Source organism: Geotrypetes seraphini, chromosome 13 (assembly GCF_902459505.1).
Source record: "Geotrypetes seraphini chromosome 13, aGeoSer1.1, whole genome shotgun sequence".
Taxonomy (NCBI): domain Eukaryota; kingdom Metazoa; phylum Chordata; class Amphibia; order Gymnophiona; family Dermophiidae; genus Geotrypetes; species Geotrypetes seraphini.
The window spans coordinates 14,114,704-14,127,276 of NC_047096.1; the positions used below are offsets into that span (position 1 = coordinate 14,114,704).

At 41.1% G+C, this 12,573-nt stretch overlaps 1 protein-coding gene across 1 annotated transcript in view; it reads right to left on the reverse strand.

Annotated features, from left to right (window-relative positions):
- The window catches only part of ANKS1A (ankyrin repeat and sterile alpha motif domain containing 1A), a 198,023-nt gene extending 185,918 nt beyond the window's left edge, over window positions 1-12,105 (reverse strand). Inside the window, 1 exon segment of the mRNA XM_033917877.1 lies at window positions 11,775-12,105. Within this exon segment, the coding sequence (XP_033773768.1) occupies window positions 11,775-11,965 (191 nt within the window). The 5' untranslated portion in view covers window positions 11,966-12,105.
- Between the last annotated feature and the right edge of the window lie 468 nt (window positions 12,106-12,573).

The following is a 12,573-nucleotide window of genomic DNA, read 5'->3' on the forward strand; positions in this document are numbered from 1 at the left end:
CACTGTTCATCAAAACATAATAACTGACGCACAACCCTAAAACATCAGCCCTAGCAAACCTCAAATGGTACAGTATATCCTTGCTTATTTTTAAGCAGTCTGATAAAATATGCAAAGCATTTCCTACTGCAACCACAGTTCTGGGTTTATAGTTCAACTGAATGGCATTATCCAAGAGCATCATATGTCACAACCTTCTGCTTCCGGTTTCATATTTTTGCAGATGGTGTGAAAAAAAATAATATCAAAGCAACTTATAAAGACTCTGGTTGTGTTCTATTTTGAGGTTATACTTTTAAAAACACCTTTCAATTGCAGGACCACGGGAAGTGGGAGGGAAAGCAAGAGAGAGAGGAAAGCTGCCGGCAACCCAGGACATTGAGTGAGTGAAAGTCGGAGAGACTGTGGAATGTGGCAGAGAGACTTGAAGAGCTGGCTCGCAGTGGGTGCCTAAATGACCGACAGTGCCACCAACTTATCTGAGAATTGGAGGTGCCATGAGTGTGAGGGGGAGAGGAGGAACAGCACTGCCAGCATTGGGTCTTCCTCTCTGCGTGAAGGCAGGACCCAATAGAGAAGAAGAGGAAGAAGTTTGGACGCAGACACCGGGAGTACCTTTATGGTCTGCAGACAGGGCGGACTCTCCCCTCCTCCCCATGGTGCCTTATACTAGACCTACTGGATTACTGCAACATCCTCTACCTCCCCTACCCTGCAACAATGACTAAACAACTACAAACAATCCAAAATACAGCTCTGAGACTCATCTATTCACTGAAGAAACACGGCCATATTACAGAAGCATACATCAACTCACACTGGCTACCAATTCAAGAAAGAATACTATTTAAATTCTACTGCATGCTATTTAAATTGTTAAACGGAGACAGCCCAATCTACCTAAACCACCACCTCTACCAAACTACATCTCTCAGACATAGAAAAACACATACCCCTTTCACACACCCTCCAATCAAAGAAGTCAAAACAAAAAAAAAAAACTGTATGACGGACTACTGGCAACACAAGCAGCAAAACTGGATAACCAAATCTCCAACCTACTGATAACCACCCCCGAATACAAGATCTTCAGAAAAGAAATAAAAACGATACTCTTCAAGAAATCACTGAAACACTCTTAACATATCAATTACCTTCCCTCCTCCTGCCTTCACCCGATCCCACAGATACTACCAGTTCTTCTCAACTTCTCTTGAATTCACCAATGATCCTATATTGTAACCCACCATTTATAACTCTTTTGTAATCCGCCTTGAACCGCATAGTAATGGCGGAATAGAAATCTCTAATGTAATGTAATGCAATGAATTGGTGAATCAGACTTTATTTTCAAAAACAAATCGATTTGAATTGACTCAGCCAAACTGAATTGCTGAATTGATTTGAATTGTGAATCAGAAAGCACTACCAAAGAGAATGGAGACCATATCTGAATATGAACAATGGCTTTCCTTGAATTTAAAAAAAAACAAACAAACAACACCCTGGAATTTTCAACTAGACAGAAATTATATTTAGGATTTGCTCATCACAGTTTTCTAGTGGCCTGGGAGGCAGAAGGGAGGTGTGATGTTTCAGAATCAGCTGGGAGAGGAGGCGGGCGGGATCCCTCCGGTCCCAGCTCACCCCTAGACCACCAGGGCTTAAGGCAAGCCCAGGGGAGGCCTGCAATAAGTCCGGGAAGAGGCGGGTAGGTGCTGACTTAAATATAAACCGAGATCCCCAATTTGGGGCCATTTTTGGCCCAGAAATCTCAGTTTATATTTGAGTATATACAGTTCATAAGCAGGACCAAAAACAGTTCAGAATAGTTTGATTTGGTATGTTTGGCCAGGAAACTGATAAACTTTTACAAAGGCCTGCACAGTTTGTGAATATATCATTCCTCAGTACAGACTGCTATTATTTCTTTTTTCTGCATTGTAACAACTCAAAAGCATCACATTTTTCGTAAGTTTATAAATAAATGTTCTCCCATACTAAAATCTAATCTAGAAATAAAGCAGCTACAGATATATTTTTTCCACTGGGCTGACAAATTAAGAATACATAACAGGAATGTGTTTCACAACTATGGCATTTATAGAATGATCATCATTTTTTCCCAATTTTGGGATTAAATTGCATTGACTTCCAGGTCACAGCTATTAGTAGAGGAGTTAGAATTTACCTTCATACTGCCAAGGCTGCCACCTTGAAGAAAAAGCTAAAACGCCAGAAGCTGTTTGTCTTTGGGCTACTCACTACCAGTAAACCATCTGATCATACCAGCATGCACAACAGTTGAACATAAGCTCAGAAGTCCACACTGAACTTTGTACTCCAGTAAGATTTCTATTGTACAATTGCCGTGTGTGTACAGAAGTAGTTCTACTATTTAGGAAAAACTGAGCAGACAACCAGAGAATATCAGAAGAAAGAAATCAGAGTTTCATAAGTATCCTAATCGTTGTTTTAGCCAAATATTTAGAAATCGTTCTAGGACCAAGTACAAGCAACTTGTGTGAGCAAAACAATGACAGCAGACACTGTTTAAATAAGAAAACACATCTACGCCAAACTACATGACAGCTCTGCTTGAATATGAAATTCGTTAAATTATCCTGAATTTATAATAGCCCCATTATGGGACACGCAGCACTATTCCCGTAGCTAGAATCACTGACTACAAGTTTAAGTTTCAAGTTTTATTTTGGTTTGATAAATCGCTTATTTAATTTACTAAGCGAAATACAACTTTAATAAAAAGTATAGGCATGTGATTAAATATACCATTTAATTTTTAAAATAATAGGTTAGACTGACGGACTTACAGACTAATAGATACATAAGGTAAGAAAGGGAAGAACTACAATTCAATCTTTTAGAATATAGAAGAGAACATGAATGGAAAGAACATTAGAAACATAGAAAAAGAAGGCAGATAAGGGCCGCGGCCCATCTAGTCTGCCCACCCTAATGACCCTCCCCTATTTAACTCTGTGCAGAGATCCCACGTGACGATCCCATTTCTTCTTAAAATCAGGCACGCTGCTTGCCTCAATCACCTGAGGTGGAAGTCTATTCCAGCGATCAACCACTCTTTCGGTATCTGAAATATAAAATGTCAAGTCTTTCTAACAATATTGGACCTCTGTGTAAGAGCACTGCAGGGAAGAAAAACAAGTCTAAGAAAAATCTGATTTAAAAAAACTAAGGTTTACCTTTAAGAGTGGCACACAGCAATCTGGTGAAATGCTGTCAGAGTAAGTTTAAGAACCAACAGGCAACAAATGTTTCTACTTTTAAATTGTATTACCATTTTAGCCATTTGTGGCTCTCCTGGGTTATGGTATTTCCTTATCTTTCCAGCCACTCTACTCCACAAGTTTGAGCTCTTGCGGTATCATTGAGACACCCTGCTGTTGTGGTTTCCTTAACAGAGGAGAGTCAAATTGTACTAAACAGGAAAGAAAGCACATCAGAGGCAGAAAATGTCTTGGACATAGACAGCAAAGGGAGAACTCTGCATGGACACAAAGAAGAAAAAACAGGGACAGTAGAAAGTACACACTGGGTTTCAGAAAGAGTCAAGCTTTATTAGATCAGTGCTTCTCAACCCTCCCCTGGGGGAACATTGGGATTTGTATATATTGAAGCCTACCACATGCAAACCTCTCACAAACATGTTCATTTATTCATTATGGTAATACAGAAAACCTGGCTGTTTAGGTGTGCCTATATTAGATGACAGGATATCCCTTGAAAGGCAGAACTAAACAATTTACAACTGAATCTATACCTAAAACAGAGAAACACTACCCACCTTTGATATTTTCAAAAGAATGCTGCAGTCTCATAATACTGCACACTTTAACAAGGGTATCAAAATAATTTTTAGTGTTTCTATATGTATGTTCATATGAATAACACAAACTTGTATTAGCTGTCTGCTTGCTGATACACGTCATTCCCTGCCTCTAGGACTTGGCTCTGAATAAGTGTTGCCATTACCTAGTACAGTACCAACCTGGTGAAATCACAGGTAAAATAAATCAGAATTTCAGAGCTACCTTACAAGATGGTAACTTTAATGTGCCTTGATCTAAGGCAGTGTCTCTCAAACATTTTGAGTATAAATCATGTTTTATTGGTGCACAATCAGTAAATACACAATACAGTACAACAAGGTCGAGATCATCAAACGTACAACCAAACAATTTCCCCCCCCCCCCAAAGAATCCCCCCAAACTCCCCCCCCCCACTCCCAATTCTCAAACATTTTTAACTCTGGCACACTAAACAGAGCAAATGTTTTTCATGGCACATTATAATTGAAATTATAAAATTGCAAAACCAACAAAAAAATAAATTTGAGAGTTATTTATTTAAAGTTCTGTAAGCTATGTATGGGTAATTGTAAAAAAATGGTGAAACTAAAGTAGATAGAATAGAATTGCTAATCAGTGTGATGGATGTGCTTGTTTTTGAGTGCAAATTAACTCAAAATGCAGCTCAATAGTTGACAAGCAAACACACATTTCATCATCCATCATTTGCAGTCGTTTTCTTTTTTAAAATTTAATTTATGTCACAGCTGAAAATTCAAGTTTGCAAAGATAAGAAGATCCAAACAGTAGCAAAGCCTCGATTGCATTGTTGCTCAAGTTAGGATAACTACTGCATAAAAAATAAAAATAAAATTACATGCCATTAGTTTTCAAGGACCAATCACATCAAAAAATTTTGCTTGTCTGGGCGGTTGTGTTCTTATGCACACAGACGCTCATAACATTGACAGACTTTAGCTTCTGCTTTAAGTGGCATTTGTAGCATTGATGTTTTATTACGAGTTAAATGCATGCCAAAAAATGCTTCTTATGATACCAGTGAAATTACTGTTCAAAATCTCTTTCAAAAACACAAGAAACAGTACACTGTGCACTAAATTTTTTGTTTCTTTCCAGAGATTAGGTGTTGAATGTCTTTATACATCTCTCCCACCACTTCCTGATAATACATTGAAGAAAAGTGAATGTATACCACATTGGGACCCAGTGAGGGCGATACCTTAATGCATTTAAATAAAAATACATATCATATACATAATCAAGCCTGTTCTAAGCACTACAATGCTCTGCTAATGACAAAGCTAAATACCACAAAGAAGACTCTTAATTTCTAGACTGCACCTTGAAGAACTAAGCATTAGTGGTATCTTAGTTTGCTAATTGTGCTTCATCATTTAACTCTGTATGAAAAGGAGAAGCCAACGGCACTGATTCTAGACAATCAAGCAGGTTAAGCCATAGATGAGGGCTAGGTCACATGTCTTTCACCCCATTCATCCCTCACTCACATTTGCTATCCAACAGAAGTCATATTGCTTGTTACCAATAACTGATCATATAATTATATATAGCTTTGGAGAAACATTTGCAAGCCCAAAGATAGAATTCTGTAAGATCTGACATTACCAGATCTACTGAAAAATTTAAATTGTCCTTTCCTATGTTGAAAGGCGTTACATACATTGGCAAATTAGGGAAGTCTCTATTTTTCAAAATTACTGAGCTGTGAAATAATTTTCCTATTCAACTGCGCGATCTGGGCTCTTTCCAAACATTTCGAAAACATCTGAAAACTTGCCTATTTTCAAAGTTCCACTCCTCTCCTACTATTCCAAAACCATATCGTAGCTGTTCTCGTTTCTAATGTCTTGTAAACCGTGCCGAGCTCTACTGTTATAGAGAAGATGTGGTATATAAACCTAAGGTTTAGTTTAGTTTATAATCTGGGATAAGTTACACACAATAAAGGCAGTTGGGTAAGGCAATGTTCACCACTTCTGGTCCACTCCATTTCTCTAACCTGTCCAAAGGGATGCATTTCTGACTGTGATCTAGAAGTGAAGCACATGAGTTTCTGAGAAACCAGGATCCTTCTGTAGAATCTCCTCCCATTCATGAATTGCCACGCTAGTAAGAATATACCTTGGACAGTATTACACATAACAGAACCAAACTGGCCAACTGCAGAAAAGAGGTCACAAGCCTTGTGAAGATAAATCAGGACAGAGGTTGAGATTTAATAAGCCAGCAGTGATCACGGTAGAATGGTATGCATGAAATGTGGAATTCCACCTACCTCACAAAAACATAATATCCAAACCATTATGCCTGTGATAGTTTTCTATTACACACTGCTTTCCCAAACTTCTGGCCTTTTTACATGTCCTGTGGCTGTTTAATAATTTGTACATACCTCTTTATCTTCTTCTATATGCTCGACACCAATTCTGTTTTCAATACGACACTTTTAAAAGATGCTATATAACTGAATAAAATGAATCAAACTGGCTACTGAGCTTCCAACTTACTGCATCAAACCCATCAAAAGATCAGTACTGCACAGAATCACTTTTGAAACACAATAATTTTCAGAATTTTAAAATAGGCCCCCCAAACACTTAAAATATAGCTGTATGTGGATAAGCAGTATAACATCTGTTTTACTCTTTTTGGATCTTGCCAAGTACTTCTAACCTGGGTTAGACACTGTTGGAAACAGAATACTGGGCTTGATGGACTTTTGGTTTGTCCCAGTATGGTAACTTTTAGGTTCTTATGGAGATTAGTATGGAGCTTTGAAATAAAAGGGCAGACATTTTATAGGCTGGAAGGTGTTGTTAGGTGGGCTGAAGGGAGCTTTAGGTGTGGGATAATAGAGTATGGATTGATACGTGACCTATGCATAACCCGCTTTTGAGGTGGCAGGATGTTGAATGTAAATATCTCAGTATAAATAGAATTCTTCCATAAACTTAAAGAATGGCACGAAAGAAAAGTTTCCTTCCCAGTCATCAATGTCATCAAAACCCAATAATATAGTTGAAGTGTTCAGGTAGATAAACACAATGAGCCAATACCATAGATCAGTGATTCCCAACCCTGTCCTGGAGGAACACCAGGCCAATCGGGTTTTCAGGCTAGCCCTAATGAATATGCATGAGAGAGATTTGCATATGATAGAAGTGATAGGCATGCAAATTTGCTTCATGCATATTCATTAGGGCTAGCCTGAAAACCCAATTGGCCTGGTGTTCCTCCAGGACAGGGTTGGGAACCACTGCCATAGATAACAGACTCAAGAAATCAAATATAATGAGTGAAACACGGATGAAAGACATAGAAACCATGCTGATTTTTTTTATTCAGCGAAGACCTCTTGTCACAACATGTCAAAAAGCTCTTACTAAGCAAGGCCTTCAATTACTGATAGCGTTCCCTAGTTAAGAAACTCCAAATGTAATATGAGCTCAAAATGAAAAGCTCCTTGAACTTCCAGACAGTATCTTTGATGCCCATATGAATGGCACAATATAATGCCCTGTGAAAAATGGGCCACAAATCCAAAGGATGTTCACCAAACGCACAAAACTGGAAGAATGAGTGAATTTTCAGGCTGAAGCTGACAATGACACAGGAATACTTTTGTGCCATGTAAAAAAATACAAACAAGATGGCATTATTTTGCAGGTCAGGGAAACTGGTGCCTTATTACATTAATGAGGTTCATTGTTTCCAGCGTGTAAAACAAGGAGAATATTCTTAACCAAACAATATTCACACACACACAAAACCCCCTCCAATGATAAAATTGTATGAAATGAGGGGTCCGCAAGAAGGCAGAAACAACTTCAGATTGATTCACTGTTTAGAATTCATATTGGTAATGAATATTTTAGGAATCTTATACCAGGCAAATACAGTTAAGAACAAAATCTACCCATGTGCAGAAACTATGAACAAGCTTGGTGGATAACAGTTTCACAGAACCCAAAGGGCAAATATCCACGCAATAAAGAACAAAATTCTATATAAACGCTCTCTCAAAATTTTGCCAAATGTTTCTCATCCTGGGAAACATAATAATAATAACTTTATTTTTGTATACCGCCATACCCAGGGAGTTCTAGGCGGTTCACATCAATTAAACAAAACTTAATAAGAAATTACAATAAACTATATTTACAAGTAAAGAAGATATTGGAACAAAAATTACAATTGATCATGGTTACAGTTGATCATAATTACAAGCAATGAGGTGATGAAGGTGGGCATGCGAGGGGGGGGGAATGAGTAGGTCATTGGAGTTAGTGAGATGGGGGAGGGGACCGGGAGAGTTGGGTCGTTTGAGGGAGGGGAGAGAGAAATGGAAGAGAGGGGATTAGGGATATTGAGCGTGGAATAAATGAGTTTTGAGTGTTTTTCGGAAATCAAGGTAGGTGTGGGCCTTGAGCAGAATTTGGGCTAGCCAAGTGTTCTGTTTGGCTGCCTGGAAGGCGAAGGTTTTGTCGAAGAACCTTTTGAGGTGACATAGTTTTAGGGAGGGGAAGTCAAAAAGATGATTCTGCGGGAGTTCTTTTTATTGCTGTTCAGGATGAAATGAGGGGTGAGGAAGCTCAGAGATAGCCCAAAGACAGTTTTGTAGCAGAAGCACGCGAACTTGAATAGGATTCTAGATTCAAGGGGTAGCCAATGTAGTTTGTGGTAAAAAGGGGTGATATGGTCCCATTTGTTTAAGCCAAATATAAGGCGAACGGCGCTGTTCTGGATAAGTTTCAGTCTCCTGATGGTTTTCTTCGTGGAGGCCAGATAAATGATGTTGCAGTAGTCTAGGATGCTGAGAATGGAGGATTGTGTCAACAGGCGGAATGAGGTGTCGTCAAAGTATTGTTTTATGGTGCGTAGTTTCCAAAGAACTGAAATGCATTTCCTGACCGTAATATCAGTATGTTTTTCCAGGGATAGATGTTTGTCTAGGATGACTCCCAATACTTTTAATGGGATTCTCTAGGGCAGGACTTCCCAAACTGTGGGTTGGGACCCCAAATGGGGTCATAAAACTTGCAGCTATGGAGAGCCCATCTAGGTTGGGACCCCAAAGGCATCATTATTCTGCACCTCCAGGGGATCACATAATTTTATTTGGCTGCTATCGTGGGGGTAAAGCCACAAAGATTGGAAAGCACTGCTCTAGTGTCAGCAGCTTTGAAGAATAATGGAAACTCTAAGGACTGCTAAAATATAGTTATAGTATTACTTTGGGAAGTGTGTGGCGCAATGGTTAGAGGTACAACCTCAGCACCCTGAGGTTGTGGGTTCAAATCCCATGCTGCTCCTTGTGACCCTGGGCAAGTCAGTTAATCCCCCCATTGCCCCAGGTACATTAGATAGAGTGTGAGCCCACCGGGACAGACAGGGAAAAATGCTTGAGTACCTGAATGTGAACCACTTAAGCTATAAGTGGTATATAAATGTTTAATTAACTTTTTTTTTTTTAATTCCTTTAAGTGCTGTGGCCTTGACACATTCCCTTTTGGCTGTTAAGGAGACTGGTAAAATGCTCCAGAAGAAACAGGTAGCAAAGCTCCAAAATACCTAATTATTAGGAGATGCTGTTACTCTAACATTTCATTGTATTGGAGAACACCTATACCCTTCCCACACCTCTAGCATGCTCAAGGTTGCAATGGATACCAGACCAATGCCTCATCAAATGAACACTGATCTCTATCACTAAAAACTAGCACAAATACTAGACCAATATCCCATCCCAATCCTCACAGACTGCTAATGATGCTGAAAGCTAAACCTGAAACTTCAAATCCTCTGAGGTGTTAGGATTGCTGGCACGCTCTCCACTATTCCAACCTACTGATCAGATAGAGGGATGGGGGGGGAGGGGCACACAAGGTGATAGAGATGCTCTAGTGTACTCTAGTACCTTGGTCTTCACATCAAGTTGAAGGCCACCAAAAGAGCCAGATTTTCACGATATCCCTAATGAATACTCACAACTTTATTGTCATGTGCAAGATGAGAATTAATTGAATTGATGTTTAAAGTATTAGATACAAGACAGCTTTATTGTAAACCTGGGTAATGAATGCTCATGTTACTACTCCCATTATATGCAAACTTTACAAGCGCATTTATTAAGGATATCCTGAAAACCTGACTGATTGTTGGCTGCTGGCCCTCATGGACTAGGAGTGAAGACCAAGACTCTAGAGTGACAAAGGTCCTGAGAACACATACCAAGATTAAAGTTCAGGCAGCATCTACCAGGGGAAAACTACAAAAGCTGAATCGAGGAAGTAGGAGGAGAGGGAATAAAGTGCAGGAAAACTATATAATGCTACAGAATACAGTGGACACTGCAGTCAAATGTTATTTATTTATTATGATGTATTAATCGCCTTGTTAGGAATAGATTCACACAAAGCCGTTTACAATACATTGAATAATAATCAGGTACTCTTAAGAACTGTATTTTCCTATCTGTCCTGGCAGGATAACAATCTAACTGTGGTATCTCGGGCAATGGAGAGTTGCCCAGAAGTCACAGAGAGCAAGCTGAGATCGAACTCCCAACTAGAGAATGACACAAACAAATTTTTCCCGTCCCTGCAGGATCTCTTTATTCCCGTCCCATTCCTGCAAGCACTGTCCTCATCTGCACAAGTCTCAAACACTTTAAAATAATAAGTGTTTGAGGCCTGTGCGATTAAGGGAGAGTTTGCAGGAATGGGACAAGGACAGAACTCATGGGGACAGGGACAAATTTGTCCCCGTGTTATTCTCTACTCACAACCTCAGGGTGCGGAGGCAGCTTAGGTGGCGCCTCCCCTTATCTATTAGAAGTCCTACTAACTGTACTGGGAACTCCTGACAAATCCTACCGGGGCAATAAAGGTGGCGTCTGCTGTCAGCTCTATTTGTCTTTGGGTGTCATCAAGTGGTGATTCCAATGACTTATTCGGAATTCACAGCAAAAGTCCAGTCTTTCTCCTTTTCTCCCCTCTACTAATGGAGCAGAACGGAAGGATCTCTCCTCTAATCCAGTCAGGTCCTTGCAAACAGTACTCAACAGATTCAAATGATACAATTAATAGGCAATGTAGCCCAGGTACTTTGCTGTCAAGGCAGCCTGGAGTTTCTCCTGTGCTTAAGTTGTTTAGAAGAGGGCGGTTCAAACCCAAAGCACTAACATCAGCAGACAATACGGACCAACACAAAAACCTGCAAACCGTCTTCATTATGGGACGCTCTACACACTTTTCTTTACAATTTTTGTTTCAAAATGATTTCTGTTTGTCTTAACCATCACAACTATTACTTTGGCAGCACATGTAAAACTGCCATTGCCATTAAAATTATCTGAATCTGTTGGGGAAATGGTATGTGAAGGACCTTGGGGAAGCATACCACAGGCCAAGGAGATACTAACCCCCTCCCCCCCCCCCCCCCCCCCCCCCCCCCAAGTACAGCAGTGGGAAACATATACTAAAAGTAAGACACAGAGACCCCAGGGATGAAGTGCCGTGTGCAGCGATAACACCCTATTCAATCCCCAGGGTGTGGTACAGGGTGCCAAGGTTACCCTATTAATTCCCCCGGAGGAACAGGTAGTGGGTATCTAAGTTGCCCTGTTCATTCCTCGGGGGTGGCAGAATTTAAGTCCAGACTTTTTCAAGATTGCTTTTAACTCATAACCCCCCCCCCCCCCTTCGTCCTAAGGCACCTAGTGCAGGTCACTTGGCATTCCGGGACAGAAACAGTACCTGCATATAATGTGTACAGCGCTGCGTACGCCTAGTAGCGCTACAGAAACGATTAATAGCAACAGCAGAGGTGCTAAGAGCAGCCTATTCATTCCTCCAGAGGAGGATGCGCCAGAACTACCCTCCTGGTCCTCCAGGCACCCACCTGAGTAAGCTGGAAAGCGGGTGGCTGGAGCCTCCTCCCCCGGCCCCACTGCCGCCGCCGCCTCCTCCTCCTCCGGACCCGCCTCCACTCCCGCCAAAGCCCGACGACAGCCTCTTGCCAGAGAGCAGCTTCTCCACCGCGGGCAGGTTCCCCGTGCGCGCGGCCTCCAGCAGCTCCTGCTCCTTTCCCATCCTGCGGGCCCGGCGGCCGGCCCGCACCACCTCTGCCGCTCCTGGCCTCGGCCGGGCTCCGTCTCCCAGCAACCCGCCCCTACCCTCTCCTCCAATCGGACTGGGATTCCCGCGGCGGCGTCACTTCCTGGGAGCGCCTGACGTCACCACGCTAGGACCCTCTGCTGCCGGCGGGCTGCGGGGCGGAATTGCGCGCGCGCGGCTGGGGTCTTCTTAGAGCGCAATGGAACGCGTGCGGGTCTGAAAGAGTTGTTCATTACCTGGTCTAAAATGTGTGTCCCCAAGTTTTCACTATTAATAAGGAATTGGGGAGGGGGAGGGGGAGGGGAAAAATATATGAAGGGATGGGAGGGGGGTATTCTGAATTTCATTAAATGTTTAGATTAGTAAAAAAGAATAGTTCTTAGGATATAGTTGAATACATATGTTATGGTGGGGTTGGGAAGGAAGGGGTTAAATTTTATGTTTTAGTGTTAAATATGACAGAAATTCAAGTGATGTATTTCATTCTAAATGTCAATTTATTGATACACTTGTTGTAAGATGTAAAAATGAATAAAGATTTAAAAAAGAAATTAGTGCACACCTCGCTGCCTGTGCGGTATCTC